Source organism: Mytilus edulis, chromosome 7 (genome assembly GCF_963676685.1).
Source record: "Mytilus edulis chromosome 7, xbMytEdul2.2, whole genome shotgun sequence".
NCBI classification, from domain to species: Eukaryota; Metazoa; Mollusca; class Bivalvia; order Mytilida; family Mytilidae; genus Mytilus; species Mytilus edulis.
Genome location: NC_092350.1, coordinates 9920377 through 9937430, shown reverse-complemented (window position 1 = coordinate 9937430; position 17054 = coordinate 9920377). Strand labels below are relative to the sequence as shown.

The following is a 17054-nucleotide window of genomic DNA, read 5'->3' as shown; positions in this document are numbered from 1 at the left end:
GCGTGGTATCTTTGGTGAGTATTTTGTAGACAAAAATTACATTTGGTGCACTAAATCATAAGCCTGGTATCTTTGGTGAGTCTTTTGTAGACAAAAAGTACATTGGGTGTACTAAATTATAAGTTTGGTTTCTTTGGCGAGTCTTTTAGTACATCGGATGTACTAAATTATAAGCTTGGTTTCTTTGGCGAGTCTTTTGTAGACAAAAAGTATGTTTGGTGTACTAAATTATAAGCCAGGTATCTTTGGAGAGTCTTTTCTAGACAAAAAGTACATTGGGTGTACTAAATTATAAGTTTGGTTTCTTTGGCGAGTCTTTTGTAGACAAAAAGTATGTTTGGTGTACTAAATTATAAGCCAGGTATCTTTGGAGAGTCTTTTCTAGACAAAAAGTACATTGGGTGTACTAAATTATAAGTTTGGTTTCTTTGGCGAGTCTTTTAGTACATCGGATGTACTAAATTATAAGCTTGGTTTCTTTGGCGAGTCTTTTGTAGATACAAAATACATTTGGTACACAAAATTTTAAGCCAGATATCTTTGGCGAGTCTTTTGTAGATACAAAAAGAACATTTGGTGCACTAAATTATAGACTGATATCTTTGGTGAGTCTTTTGTAGACAAAAAGTACATTTGGTGCACTAAATTATAAGCTTGGTATCTTTGGTAAGTCCTTTGTAGACAAAAAGTACATTTGGAGCACTAAATTATAGACTGATATCTTTGGTGAGTCTTTTGTAGACAAAAAGTACATTTGGTGCACTAAATTATAAGCTTGGTATCTTTGGTAAGTCCTTTGTAGACAAAAAGTACATTTGGTGCACTAAATTATAGACTGATATCTTTGGTGAGTCTTTTGTAGACAAAAAGTATGTTAGGTGAACTAAATTATAGACTGATATCTTTGGTGAGTCTTTTGTAGACAAAAAGTACATTTGGTGCACTAAATTATAAGCCTGGTATCTTTGGTGAGTCTTTTGTAGACAAAAAGTATGTTAGGTGCACTAAATTATAGACTGATATCTTTGGTGAGTCTTTTGTAGACAAAAAGAACATTTGGTGCACTAAATTATAAGCCTGGTATCTTTGGTGAGTCTATTGTAGACAAAAAGTATGTTAGGTGCACTAAATTATAGACTGATATCTTTGGTGAGTCTTTTGTAGACAAAAAGTACATTTGGTGCACTAAATTATAAGCTTGGTATCTTTGGTAAGTCCTTTGTAGACAAAAAGTACATTTGGTGCACTAAATTATAAGCCTGGTATCTTTGGTGAATCTTTTGTAGACAAAAAGTACATTTGGTGTACTAAATTATAAGCTTGGTATCTTTGGTCAGTCTTTTGTAGACAAACAGTACATTTGGTGTACTAAATTATAAGCTTGGTTTCTTTGGTGAATCTTTTGTAGACAAAAAGTACATTTGGTGCATTAAATTATAAGCCAGGTATCTTTGGTGAGTCTTTTGTAGACAAACAGTACATTTGGTGCATCAAATTATAAGCCAGGTATCTTTGGTGAATCTTTTGTAGACAAAAAGTATATTTGGTGTACTAAATTATAAGCCTGATATCTTTGGTGAGTCTTTTGTAGACAAACAGTACATTTGGTGTACTAAATTATAAGCTTGGTTTCTTTGGTGAATCTTTTGTAGACAAAAAGTACATTTGGTGCATTAAATTATAAGCCAGGTATCTTTGGTGAGTCTTTTGTAGACAAACAGTACATTTGGTGCATTAAATTATAAGCCAGGTATCTTTGGTGAATCTTTTGTAGACAAAATGTGTTTGGTGTACTAAATTATAAGCCTGGTATCTTTGGCAAGTCTTTTGTAGACAAACAGTACATTTGGTGCACTAAATTATAAGCCAGGTATCTTTGGTGAATCTTTTGTAGACAAAAAATACATTTGGTGTACTAAATTATAAGCCAGGTATCTTTGGTGAATCTTTTGTAGACAAAAAGAACATTTGGTGTACTAAATAATAAGCTTGGTTTCTTTGGGGAGTCTTTTGAAGACAAAAAGTACATTGGGTGTACTAAATTATAAGCCAGGTATCTTTGGTGAATCTTTTGTAGACAAAAAGAACATTTGGTGTACTAAATAATAAGCTTGGTTTCTTTGGGGAGTCTTTTGTAGACAAACAGTACCTTTGGTGTACTAAATTATAAGCCAGGTATCTTTGGTGAATCTTTTGTAGACAAAAAGAACATTGGGTGTACTAAATTATAATCCTGGTATCTTTGGTTAGTCTTTTGTAGACAAAAAGTACATTGGGTGTACTAAATTATAAGCCTGATATCTTCGGAGAGTTTTAATCAGAATTTTTAATTTGTTAAATGAGTAAAACAATGTACTTAGACAATTGATTTAAACTGCACCCTTCATGACACTCTACAAAAAAACACAAACAAGGATTTATATGATCAGTGACTGAAATGGTCAACACACATAGCACAGTTGCAGTATTAAAGTCTTTAAAGTTTACAACTTCAAAGTGTCTTAGCCAACACTTCAATATATGTGGATAATACCTTACTAGGTTCATTATAAAGTGTCTTACCCAGCAAGATTAAGAAATCAATTCTGTCAATTCATTAGCTAGTACATTTGTATTGCTCTAACAAAACTTGACCAACAACAAAAACAGGAGTGACTTAAATATCAGGGATGATTCCACTATATAGTTTAGGGCCGCTTAGCGGCCCTTAAATCGACCAGCGGCCCCAAAAAAATGTACATAAAAATTAATTCCCAATTCAGGGAAATAAAATAAAAATCGATATTTCCAGAAAAGTTTATGTCACCGATTAAGGCAACTATAATTTTTCATAGTTTGTTAAAACGTTTTAAAATCCGGATAAGAATGCTGTTTACGATCGCATTTTATTAACAACGATTTAATTGTGTCAACATGTGGCAAACAATTTTAGCAGCCGAATTCAATTGATTAATATGTTATGGGAGTATTCGATCTTGTAAAAGAAGATCGCCCAGCAGGTTGATAAAAATGGGTGTCAAAGCAGACCTCGGCAGAGAGCAAATTCAAATTTTGATATAACATTGATGGATAAAGTTTAATAGGCGCCGATCTCGTAAAAGCAGATAGCCCAGCAGAGCCGGTTATATAATATGATTAAAACCTTGTTTTGTAAAAGAAATTATTTCCTCAAAAGACAAAAGTTTGAGCGTTTTTTGAAAATAATGTTGATGATAGACCATTCATGAAATACGATGTCATCATAATGGAACTATTTCAAAAGATTTGAAGATGATCCAAATAAATTTAAAGATCACTGGTTCAATGCTTTAAATATCTTATCAATTACGTATATATGAACTTTTGTAATTGCTTTTCTGAATTTGACAATTGACCAGTTCAATTTGAAATCCATTTGAATCAAGGTAAAATTATAGAGATGACCTGCTGTTGACAAATACCCGATGAATGATTTTTTCAGTGGTTTATGTTAGCTGAAATATATGTTTTTGTAATAGGCTTAGGTAACTATAGCTAAGTTGATAGACTAGTACATCATGTTCAATGATATTCATGTAATAACAGTAAGCCCATCCAGAATTATTCAAAATGTTACAACTGTAATACATGAACATTAGTGTACAGGTTAAACTTAATAATAATATACAATTTCCGTTTTTACAGGAAAATAATGTTATTTCGTCTTAGATTTTATGCTTAAAAAATTCCCAATTAGTCGAATAAAAATTCCCAATTTAATGTTCAAGGGACCCATTTGAAAACACCTGGAATCATCCCTGAATATCTCCTCTACTTTTTACTCATCATGATTGAATTTTGGTTTAAAAACCATTGTTAATGAATAGGCTTAAGTCAAAGCAATGGTTTAAAACTGTTTACCCTTGTCATTGTTTCAAGTACAGTTTTAAGGATGTCTGCTGCTCTAATTTAAAATAACAAGGATTTCGTGTGATTGCTTAAAATGAAAACAACTTTGATATTTAAAAAAAATGAAGTAATAAAATCGATAGTCTCGTGTGTAGTTTTCAAAATACGAGACATTTAGAAAATGGCGGGAAAAGGGTTTTCTTCAGACTTTACTATTTGTTAACATTGGAATTGTTTTTTACCCTTTAAACCAAGAAAAAATAACAAGGATTTCATGACAAAAATTCAAATGGTCATCAATGATCTATTGAACAGATTTATGAAGACAAAAGTGGGGTCTCGTGTAAAAAATATTTTAATACATTTGTATGGATAACACCTGAGAAAATCGAAAATATGACAAGAATTCAAAAACATGACCAGCAGACATCCTTAAAATACTACTGCAATATACAGTCATTGGACAAAAGTTAATTCCCACTCAAATAATGTCCAATCACTTAAACTAAAAACCAATATTTTTTGAAAAACTATTACAAATAACTACATGGCCCATTTACATAAAATTAATCCCATAAGATGGAGAAATGTTTAAGGTTTTATCTTTGTTTGGCCATGACATTACTTATCCTCATTTCAGTTTTCTGACAAAGGGAACGCAATATATTTCTGGAAAAGTTGCCTATGTATAGTATGTATTCAAACCAAATTATATGTGTGACATTGACATAAATTATTATAGTAAAATATCAAATATTTTTTCCTGGTGATAATTCATTACAAATATATTTGTGAACTGTTTAGGCATTTTTTACATAAAGTTTGACTTTGTCTGATAAATTGTTTTTGATTGATCAGTAATATCTGTAAAAAAAAATATGATTCATATTTTAATTCTGTGATATCACCCATAAATAGCATAGCCATAATAGCATGTAAAAACCTGATTTTTTTATCCAATTCTATCCAGAGTACATATTAGGTTATGTGTGAAAAAATCAACGTATGATTTCAATATAATATTAAGGAGATATGGTATGAGTGCCAATTAGTAATTTTTCCATCATCCTGGACCAAAGAACTCATGTGTGACTATAACAATGCTTTATTTGGAATAATAATTAATATTAATTGTAATACTGTTAATCATTTCACATGACCTTATGTTACATGGTCATTAATATAATTGTCTATTTCCTGAATTTCACTGATCATCAATATACATACACTGTTTGACTGAACATGAATATTCATATATAACATTAAAGTTTTTCCTGCAGTTTAAACTGCTTCATATGGTAAGCTGGTTTTTTTATTATTTTATTTTTTATTAAATTTCATTTTATTTGATTTTACCTTACCAAAAAGAGATAAGGGTATAACATAAAGCAAGAAAAGATGGCAAGCTTACAACAATAAATTACCAGAAATAGACATATAGGGACAGTTATAGAAATCTTAAATCATATGTACAAGTTAGTAATATGGCAAGCTGTAAAGTTTAAATGGTTATTGCTAAGGAAGAAAGAAATTGAAAAATAGTAAAGGCTTTTCTTCTAAATACTTTCCATCTAATTATATTTAAAAAATTTTTTTTTTTTATTATGGTTGAGTAAATATCATTTGAAGAAACCAGAAAATCTAAAAACATAAAGCTAAAGTTGGTTCAACTTGACAAAGAGTAAAAAGTCTTGGTTTTTTTTGTACAGACAGAAAGGAAACTGAGAATGACACATGCAGACAAAACACCAGGGAGTTTGAAACTTCAATCTATCAAGAGAAAGGCTGACGACCCACCCTCATACAATGATGCCATAAGATTTAAAAGTAACCACCATACATTTCCTGACAAACTATTTAAAAGTGACCGCCATACATTCACCTGCCTAAAGGCTATATTTGGTATCTTCTCTGGAATATTGACAGGTGGAATACTGTTTGTTCTGCTAATCTACAGTTTTGGTTTTGCCTTGGATATAGCTGGGTATATATCTATTGGAGTCACAGCCCTAGCATGTCTAGGTCTAGCACTATCTGTCCATGTCCGCTGTATTGTGGTATTGATGATTCCTAGTCTATTTACTGGTAGAGGAAGGGTAGCCATCTTGGCAGTTATATTGGGACTCCTGTTATCAAGACCAATCAAAAACATCTCTATAAACACTTCAGAAGTGTCAAGAAGTATGGCCTGTAGTACTGAACTCTTTCAGAATCAGTCACACTCTCTCAGACAACAGCTCCAGGTACCAATAGAGCAGATTAAGGAAGCTTTAGGTAAACAGGCAGAGGATATAAAGAGGTTAGGAACAGCAATAGATAAAGCCATAGGACCAATTTATAAAGCTCTTGTTGCTGTTAAAAATGGTGTCAAGTTAGTGAGTGGTGCACTGGATACAGCTTCACAGGTAAAATAATTAGGCAGTGTGTTGAGTGTATTCAGCTCTCATGTAAAATAGTAAGTCAGTATAATGTATAATGAGTGTGGCCTGAGCTCCACAGGTAAAATAGTAAGTCAGTGTATCGAGTGTCTTCAGCTCTCATGTAAAATAGTAAGTCAGTATGATGAGTGTGGCCTGAGCTCCACAGGTAAAATAGTAAGTCTAGGATGAAGATAATATAGATTCACAGGTAAAGAAGTAAGTCAGGAATGAAATTGATATTGCTTCACAGGTAAAATAGTTATTCAGTGATGAAGTTGATATTTTGTAACATAGTAAATTGAAAGCCAGTGTCCAGTGAGGCAGTGGATACTAGTGGAGCATAATAAACAGCTTCACAGGTAAACTTAATATAGCTAGTAAGTAAGTTGTGCAGAAATAAAAAGTCAAATATGTAAAGTTTCAGAGGTAAAATAATAAGCCAGTGTTACAGTGTATTCAGATTCACAAGTAAAATAATAAGTGGTAAACTGATTGCTTCACATGTAGAATAGTTATTCAGTGAAAGCCTCCAGAAAAGTTATAATAGTAGATTGTGATTTTGAAAAAAATCATCTTTGACTTCAACATTTTTGGTATTTTAACATTTTGTACATTCATCCTGCAGTGTAAATAACAATAAGTATTCAGATACCTATGTATTAAGTCCTACTTTATATATTTACAGGAGTGTGATAGAGTAATGAATGGTGTGTATTATGACTGTGTGAGGGAGCTCAACAAAGCATACAGTGCTTGTAAGAATACACTTAATGATGTAAAGAAGTAAGTATCATTAGTAGTCCTACATGTCTCACAGAGCTTTGATTTATTTCTCTATTGTTGGGGTTAAACTAAGGTCATTTTCAAACTTTCCTGAACTTAGATTCTACTTCTGTATGTGTTGTATCAATATATTTTCTTACAATATTTACATTTCATTTGACTAAACTTTCATCATTTTAACAATTTTCAATATCTTTATTTGCATCAGGAAATATTTTTGGTGCATAGGTTAATTTTTATTAGCTCACCTGACTTAAGGGCCAAGTGAGCTTTTCCCATCACTTGGCGTCCGTCGTCCGTCGTCGTTAACTTTTACAAAAATCTTCTCTTCTGAAACTACTGGGCCAAATTAAACCAAACTTGGCCATAATCATTATTGGGGTATCTAGTTTAAAAAATGTGTGGCTTGACCCGGCCAACCAACCAAGATGGCCGCCATGGCTAAAAATAGAACATAAGGGTAAAATGCAGTTTTTGGCTTATAACTCAAAAACCAAAGCATTTAGAGCAAATCTGACATGGGGTAAAATTGTTTATCAGGTCAAGATCTATCTGCCCTCAAATTTTCAGATGAATCGGACAACCCGTTATTGGGTTGTTGCCCCTGAACTGGTAATTTTAGGGAATTTTTGCTGTTTTTGGCTATTATCTTGAATATTATTATAGATAGAGATAAACTGTAAACAGCAATAATGTTCAGCAAAGAAAGATTTAAAAAATAAGTCACCATGACCAAAATGGTCAGTTGACCCCTTTAGGAGTTATTGACCTTTATAGTCAATTTTTAACCATTTTTCGTAAATCTTAGTAATCTTTTACAAAAATCCTCTCCTCTGAAACTACTGGGCCAAATTAATCCAAACTTGGCCACAATCATCTTTGGGATATCTAGTTTTAAAAATGTGTGGCGTGACCCGGCCAACCAACCAATATGGCCGCCATGGCAAAAAATAGAACATAGGGGTAAAATGCAGTTTTTAGCTTATAACTCAACCAGATGCTCCGCAGGGCGTAGCTTTATACGACCGCAGAGGTTGAACCCTGAACGGTTGGGGCAAGTATGGACACAACATTCAAGCTGGATTCAGCTCTAAATTTGGATTGTGATTAAATAGTTGACACAGCATAGGTTTCTGACACAGAATGAATGTGTTCTAATGAACTTAAAATTTTTGTTTTCTCTTAGAGCAATTCACTATGCTGTTGAATATTAATCCTCTCAAAACAAGAATGTGTCCTCAGTACACGAATGCCCCACTCGCACTATCATTTTCCATGTTCAGTGGACCGTGAAATTGGGGTAAAAACTCTAATTTGGCATTAAAATTAGAAAGATCATATCATAGGGAACATGTGTACCAAGTTTGAAGTCGATTGGACTTAAACTTCATCAAAAACTACCTTGACCAAAAACTTTAACCTGAAGCGGGACAGACGGACGGACGAACGGACGGACGAACGAACGGACAGACGGACGGACGCACAGACCAGAAAACATAATGCCCCTCTACTATCGTAGGTGGGGCATTAAAATGTTTGAAGAAATTTTCTTTTTTATTTATGAAATTTCAAATGAGAAAAATTGAACCCAATTTTTTTAATCACATCCCCCTTTCCCTTATTCCAAAACTAATCTCAATTAAAATTTCTAATGGAGTTTGCAACAATAACTACTCATTTAAATACATCATAAAATATTAAGATGTAAAAAAAACTGCTTGTAATCACTGAATCTTATTTATTATAATTTATCAGTTGGTAGTAAAAAGTGAATATACATTGTATATTGTATATAACAAAGATTTAAGTTGATTCTGGACAAAGAAAGATAACTCCAATTAAAAAAAAATCTTGCTATTGCACAATATTTTGCAATTAGATATTTCTTGCTTACTATTCTGGACAAAGAAAGATAACTCTAATTAAAAAAAAATTTGCTATTTCACAATATTGTGCAATTAGATATTTCTTGCCATTGCGCAATACTGTGCAATTGAAAAGACTTGCTATTGCACAACACTTAATATAATAATTTTAGATCCTGATTTGGACCAACTTGAAAACTGGGCCCATAATAAAAAATCTAAGTACATTTTTGGATTCAGCATATCAAAGAACCCCAAGATTTCAATTTTTGTTGAAATCAGACTAAGTTTAAATTTGGACCCTTTGGACTTTAGTGTAGACCAATTTTAAAACAGGACCAAAAATGAAGAATCTACATACACAGTTAGATTTGGTATATCAAAGAACCCCATTTATTCAATTTTTGATGAAATCAAACAAAGTTTTTGGACCCCGATTTGGACCAACTTGAAAACTGGGCCAATAATCAAGAATCTAAGTACATTTTTAGATTCAGCATATCAAAGAACCTAACTGATTCATTTTTTGTCAAAATCAAACTAAGTTTAATTTTGGACCCTTTGGACCTTAATGTAGACCAATTTGAAAACGGGACCAAAAGTTAAGAATCTACATACACAGTCATGACAGTTAGATTCGGCATATCAAAGAACCCCAATTATTCAATTTTGATGAAATCAAACAAAGTTTAATTTTGGACCCTTTGGGCCCCTTATTCTGTTGGGACCAAAACTCCCAAAATCAATACCAACCTTCCTTTTATGGTCATAAACCTTGTGTTTAAATTTCATAGATTTCTATTTACTTATACTAACTTTATGGTGCGAAAACCAAGAAAAATGCTTATTTGGGTCCCTTTTTGGCCCCTAATTCCTAAACTGTTGGGACCTAAACTCCCAAAATCAATACCAACCTTCCTTTTGTAGTCATTAACATTGTGTTTAAATTTCATTGATTTCTATTTACTTAAACTTAAGTTATTGTGCGAAAACCAAGAATAATGCTTATTTGGGCCCTTTTTTGGCCCCTAATTCCTAAACTGTTGAAACCTAAACTCCCAAAATCAATCCCAACCGTTCTTTTGTGGTCATAAACCTTGTGTCAAAATTTCATAGATTTCTATTAACTTTAACTAAAGTTATAGTGCGAAAACCAAGAAAATGCTTATTTGGGCCCTTTTTGGCCCCTAATTCCTAAAATGTTGGGACCAAAACTCCCAAAATCAATACCAACCTTCCTTTTGTGGTCATAAACCTTGTGTTAAAATTTCATAGATTTCCATTCACTTTTACTAAAGTTAGAGTGCGAAAACTAAAAGTATTCGGACGCCGGACGACGACGACGACGACGACGCAGACGCCAACGTGATAGCAATATACGACGAAAAATTTTTCAAATTTTGCGGTCGTATAAAAACCAAAGCATTTAGAGCAAATCTGACATGAGATAAAAGTGTTTATCATGTCAAGAACTATCTGTCCTGAAATTTTCAGATGAATCGGACAACCTGTTGTTGGGTTGCTGCCCCTGAATTGGTAATTTTAAGGAAATTTTGCTGTTTTTGGTTATTATCTTGAATATTATTATAGATAGAGATAAACTGTAAACAGCAATAATGTTCAGCAAAGTAAGATTTACAAATAAGTCAGCATGACCAAAATGGTCAGTTGACCCCTGAAGGAGTTATTGCCCTTTATAGTCAATTTTTAACCATTTTTTCGTAAATCTTAGTAATCTTTTACAAAAATCTTCTTCTCTGAAACTACTGGGCCAAATTAAACTAAACTTGGCCACAATCATCATTGGGGTAACTTGTTTAAAAAATGTGTGGCGTGACCTGGCCAATCAACCAAAATGGCTGCCACGGCTAATAATAGAACATAGGGGTAAAATGCAGTTTTTGGCTTATACCTCAAAAACCGAAGCATTAAGAGAAAATCTGACTGCGGTAAAAGTGTTTATCAGGTCAAGATCTATCTGTCCTGAAATTTTCAGATGAATCGGACAACCCGTTGTTGGGTTGCTGCCCCTGAATTGGTAATTTTAAGGAAATTTTGCTGTTTTTGGTTATTATCTTGAATATTATTATAGATAGAGATAAACTGTAAACAGCAATAATGTTCAGCAAAGTAAGATTTACAAAAATAAGTCAACATGACCAAAATGGTCAGTTGACCCCTGAAGGAGTTATTGCCCTTTATAGTCAATTTTTAACCATTTTTTCGTAAATCTTAGTAATCTTTTACAAAAATCTTCTTCTCTGAAACTACTGGGCCAAATTAAACTAAACTTGGCCACAATCATCATTGGGGTAACTTGTTTAAAAAATGTGTGGCGTGACCTGGCCAATCAACCAAAATAGCTGCCACGGCTAATAATAGAACATAGGGGTAAAATGCAGTTTTTGGCTTATACCTCAAAAACCGAAGCATTAAGAGAAAATCTGACGCGGTGAAAGTGTTTATCAGGTCAAGATCTATCTGTCCTGAAATTTTCAGATGGATCGGACAACCCGTTGTTAGGTTACTGTCCTGAATTGGTAATTTTAAGGAAATTTTGCCGTTTTTAGCTCACCTGGCCTAAAAGGCCATGTGAGCTTTTCTCATCACTTGGCGTCCGTCGTCGTCGACGTCGTCGTCGTCGTCGTCGTCGTCGTCGTCTGTCGTCGTTAACAATTTTTCAAACATCTTCTCCTCTGAAACTACTGAATGGATTTGAATGAAACTTAACATGATTGTTCCTTAGTATATCCTGCACAAAATGTGCGCTTCGATTTTTGATCCGTCAAAAAACATGGCCGCCGTTACTTAAAATAGAACATAGGGGTCAAATGCAGTTTTTGGCTTATATCTCAAAAACGAAAGCATTTAGAGCAAATCTGACAAGGGGTAAACATGTTCATTAGGTCAAGATCTATCAGCCCTGAAATTTTCAGATGAATCAAACAAACCATTGTTGGGTTGCTGCCACTTAATTGGTAATTTTAAGGAAATTTTGCAGTTTTTGGTCATTATCTTGAATATTATTATAGATAAAGATAAACTGTAAACAGCAAAAAAGATCAGCAAAGTAAGATCTACAAATAAGTTAATATGACCAAAATTGTCAATTGACCCCTTAAGGGGTTATTGTCCTTTAATGACAATTTTTCACAATTTGTTCATCATATTTGCTAACTTTAAAAAATCTTTTCCTCTGAAACTACTGAATGGATTTGGTTAAAACTTAGCATGATTGTTCCTTAGATTATCCTGCACAATGTGTGTGCTTTGATTTTTGATCCGTCAAAAAACATGGCCGCCGTTACTTAAAACAGAACATAGGGGTCAAATGCAGTTTTTGGCTTATATCTCAAAAACGAAAGCATTAAGAGCAAATCTGACATGGAGTAAAAATGTTCATTAGGTCAATATCTATCAGCCCTGAAATTTTCAGATGAATCAAACATCCAATTGTTGAGTTGCTGCCACTTAATTGGTAATTTTTTAGGAAATTTTGCAGTTTTTGGTCATTATCTTGAATATTATTATAGATAAAGATAAACTGTAAACAGCAAAAATGATCAGCAAAGTAAGATCTACAAATAAGTCAATTTGACCAAAATTGTCAATTGACCTCTTTAGGAGTTATTGCCCTTGAAAGATTTTTTTCACAATTTGTTCATCATGTTGACTTACTTTAAAAAATCTTCTCTTTTGAAACTGCTGTATCAATTTCAGCCAAACTTAGGCTAAATGAGTTTCAGAGTTTCAGAGTATCTAGTATAAATTTTATATTTCATTTCCTTGTATGTCAAGAAACATAGCTCCTATGGCTAAAATAGAACATAGGAGAAAATTATTTTTTTTTGCTTTTGAAGAAAATAGGACGATTCAAAGAACATTTAAATAAATTGAAAAGCCAAAATAATCATTGATGAGAGATTAAACCAAAAAAATTCAGGTGAGCGATTCAGGCTCTTGAGAGCCTCTTGTTTGTTATTATCTTGAATATTATTATAGATAGAGATAAACTGTATACAGCAATAACGTTCAGCAAAATAAGATCTACAAATAAGTTTACATGACCAAAACAGTCAATTGACCCCTTCAGGAGTTATTGCCCTTTATAGTTAATTTTTAACATTTTTCATAAATTTTTGTAAATTTTTAGAAAATATTTTCCACTGTAATTACTGGGCCAAGTTCATTATAGATAGAGATAATTGTAGCAACAAGAATGCTCAGTAAAGTAAGATCTACAAACACATCACTATCACCAAAACACAATTATGTCATGAATTTATCCGTGTCCATTGTTTAATATGCACAAGACCAAGGTGAGCGACACAGGCTCTTTAGAGCCTCTAGTTTAATTCAAGATAAATCAAAACAAATCTCCCCCTCTTTTTAGAAGAAAATATTCATATAGTTCTCAATGGTAAACTCAATAGTTCTCAATGGTAAACTCAATAGTTCTCAATGCGAAACTCATAGTTCTCAATAATGGTAAACTCAATAGTTCTCAATGGTAAACTCAACAGTTCTCAATAATGGTAAACTCAATAGTTCTCAATGTTCTCAATGGTAAACTCAACAGTTCTCAATGGTAAACTCATAGTTCTCAATGGTAAACTCAATAGTTCTCAATGGTAAACTCAATAGTTCTCAATGGTAAACTCAATAGTTCTCAATAATGGTAAATTCAATAGTTCTCAATAATGGTAAACTCAATAGTTCTCAATGTTCTCAGTGGTAAACTCAATAGTTCTCAATGCGAAACTCATAGTTCTCAATAATGGTAAACTCAATAGTTCTCAATGGTAAACTCAACAGTTCTCAATAATGGTAAACTCAATAGTTCTCAATGTTCTCAATGGAAAACTCAACAGTTCTCAATGGTAAACTCATAGTTCTCAATGGTAAACTCAATAGTTCTCAATAATGGTAAACTCAATAGTTCTCAATAATGGTAAACTCAATAGTTCTCAATAATGGTAAACTCAATAGTTCTCAATGTTCTCAGTGGTAAACTCAATAGTTCTCAATGGTAAACTTAATGGTAAACTCAATAGTTCTCAATGTTCTCAATGGTAAACTCAACAGTTCTCAATGGTAAACTCATAGTTCTCAATGGTAAACTCAATAGTTCTCAATGGTAAACTCATAGTTCTCAATGGTAAACTCAATAGTTCTCAATGTTCTCAATGGTAAACTCAACAGTATACACCTATTGACTGGGTGTGAGGGTAATAGCAAGTTTGTTGTCCCTGAGATACCAACTATTGCTCGAGGCAAAGCCGAGAGCAATAGTTGGTATGCGAAGAGACAACAAACTTGCTATTACCCCGCACAACCAGTCATTAGGTGTTTTATTATACTGAACAACACAGTCATTAAGTGTTTTTATATACCAAATTAACTAATTTTCAAGTGTACATATCATCTGAAAGAAAAGAAAAAAGAATGTCACATACTAGTAACTTGGCATGCACAAGATGAAATATACGGTTTTTTTTTATAGTTCTTCTTGTATTTGTGAATATTTCATTAATTGCAATAAAGACTAGAAATACTTGTAGTGTTAAATTTTCCGTACATATGATAAATTTAAGCTTAAGTACACCAAACGCAAATTCACTTTTAGAATACGACGACCGAACCCATATTGTGAATAAGGACCTATATTTTAGATCTTTCTCTCTTTTCTATTATAATTGCTTCTTGTAAGTGAAATTACAATCGACACAAACAGATTATACCGTTTACAATATTAGAGTTTGACGTTGCCAAGCAAAATAGTCAATGACATCATTATTGTCCAATGAAAAATAAGGATGAAAAAGCACGGGAAAGATGATTATGAAACTATTAACCGGGGTAATAGTCTTTAAAACTATTGACTGGCATATAGTCTGTGGAATGAAATAGCACAACTATTTCATTATTTTTTGTATAAAAAAAACATACTGAGGTATGATAATTCTCAATGGTAAACTCAATAGTTCTCAATGGTAAACTCAATAGTTCTCAATGGTAAACTCAATAGTTCTCAAGTGCAAAATCAATCATAAGACTCAATAGATCAAAAACAATATGATTAGTCTGTATGAAAAGTTTATGTGTTGATTGTTGGAAAATAACAATCAGCAAAAATTACAGTAGCTGTCACATTTTTTGCAGGTATGTTCCAGGATTAGATTTAACACCTATCTGTAAAATCCTAGATATAGAACAGGTCTGTGTTATAGTCAAACCATCCTTTGTATGTTCACCAGTCAAAACACTTGATAATGCAGCTGAGAAACTAGCCGAATCTGCTGTCAATCTGGTCAAGGAAGTCAATAAATGGTTTCAATTGAACATCATTAAGAAGTCTCAGATTGGCAATGTTTATAATGCTTCTAAAACAGCTAAAGAATTGATAGCGGAGGTTGATGCCGCTCTGACAGACAAGAAAATTACATTTACTCACATCGTGGAAATTATGAGCAAACTTTTAGCTCTTTCCCTTCTGTTGCTCCTAACCCAATCATTTTTTTATTTGAAAAATTATCTGGCCAAGGATGAATTTGATAACATTTACATAACTTCCCAGTTTAAGGGTTATGATTCTGAAACACGAGAGAAAGGACAACAGGGTGTGTTACCTCTTCAAAAGAAGGAAAAGAAACTCTACACAGATAGTACATCCTTCATGATGTCTCCAAAAGAAAGAAGTCAGAGTTTGATGGGTATTTCTCAGCTCCTCCTACACGTGTTACTGAGTGCTCTGATTGTGTTCCTTAATTACGTACTGTTCTACATATTGTTCCTTGTAAACAGGTATGGCCAGGTAAATGTAGAGGTCACTGGAAAAAGTAAAATAAACCTAAAGGTCAGAGGAGGACAAATGGCTACCTTAATCAACACTTTTATAAATAACATTAACATTGAAAACACATACGAAGCTAGCTATAATACAACTGTATGCCTGCCAAGTCCTACACCCCCAGATGCTACGGACATTCCAGTTCTTTGTTCAGCTTATGCAGCTGCTCTTCTCCTGGTTTTACTGCAAGCCTATGGAGCAAGATACAATCGTAAAATATGTGCCTTCTACTATCCTGAACAGGAAAAAGAACGTATTGCTTTTCTGCAGAAGAAAATCCTTTACAACCGCAAGGGAAGGCACACATTCATTAAACAACATGTTACCTCATTAAAGAAACAAAAAATTGCTGAGCAGAGAATGTCTGTAAAACAAATGTTATCTGCAATATGTCCCTGCTTTAAAGTGGAAAAAACAGATCTAAAATTCTGTATGAACTGTGGAGCTAATCAAAGGTCCAGTTGTACATTACAAGCATGTAAAAACATGGACTGTGATGGAACATATTGTTTGGAATGCTTTTATGATTTTGAACGTATTTGTCCTATTTGTAGAAAATGAAAGCACAGCTTTTATTATATATATCTGATTTTTACTTTACTTTTATAATTAAGATTTAATCAAGACTAAACATCATGTTCAACAATATATCGTTGCTGGGCTTCTAAAATGTTGTAAATTACAAATTTTTCAAGAAAAAAATATCTCACAAACAGGCTTTGAAAATTTGGTAAAATGCATTCTTCCAAAATGTCGTATGTGAACTTGAACATTTTCGTAAATAGCAGTGAAATAAAAACTTTGACATTTCTGGATTATCCAAGAACTTAAATTATTTTCACAGAAATAAAGAAATGTACAATTATTTTTTCCCAAAGCTATTCTACAACGATTTTCAAGTTTTCATACAACATTTTGGAAGCAAACTTTACAAACAACTGACATTGGCAATTTTGTAATATGTCTTATTTCACACATTTTGATTGATCTAACTGTATGCTATTTTGTAATACCAAAGATTTCCTCCCGCCCAGACCATTGGTGCCAAAAGTATTTTTAGCCAAAAAAAGTCATATACAACATTTTTGAAGCCCAACGACGATATGTGGAAAGCTGTATATTAAGACATTAAATACTGTATATCTTCTTTTTTTCTTTGCATTTTTACAGAAAACATACTTTCCAAAAAAATTTAGTTCACCGATATTAAAACAAAATAAAATTTCACAGCATGAAGGTGACTGGAAAAACTACAGAAATTTCTTTGTA

The 17054-nt window shown here is 32.8% G+C and overlaps 2 protein-coding genes across 2 annotated transcripts in view; one reads left to right on the top strand and one right to left on the bottom strand.

The window, feature by feature from the left end:
• LOC139529887 (cysteine--tRNA ligase, cytoplasmic-like) overlaps window positions 1–17054 on the bottom strand; it is a 195831-nt gene that overhangs the window by 83938 nt on the left and 94839 nt on the right. The window lies entirely within an intron of this gene.
• On the top strand, window positions 4969–16367 carry LOC139529890 (DC-STAMP domain-containing protein 2-like). The gene is made up of 4 exons (XM_071325844.1): window positions 4969–5165; window positions 5577–6272; window positions 6973–7070; window positions 15098–16367. Exons 1-4 carry the CDS (start codon window positions 5163–5165, stop codon window positions 16344–16346), a joined length of 2046 nt encoding a protein of 681 aa, XP_071181945.1. The 5' UTR covers window positions 4969–5162; the 3' UTR covers window positions 16347–16367.

Coding starts and splice junctions, on each gene's coding strand:
- LOC139529890 (XM_071325844.1), top strand. Junction 6,273..6,972: donor CACTGGATACAGCTTCACAG/GTAAAATAATTA, acceptor ATATATTTACAG/GAGTGTGATAGAGTAATGAA. Junction 7,071..15,097: donor ACACTTAATGATGTAAAGAA/GTAAGTATCATT, acceptor CATTTTTTGCAG/GTATGTTCCAGGATTAGATT.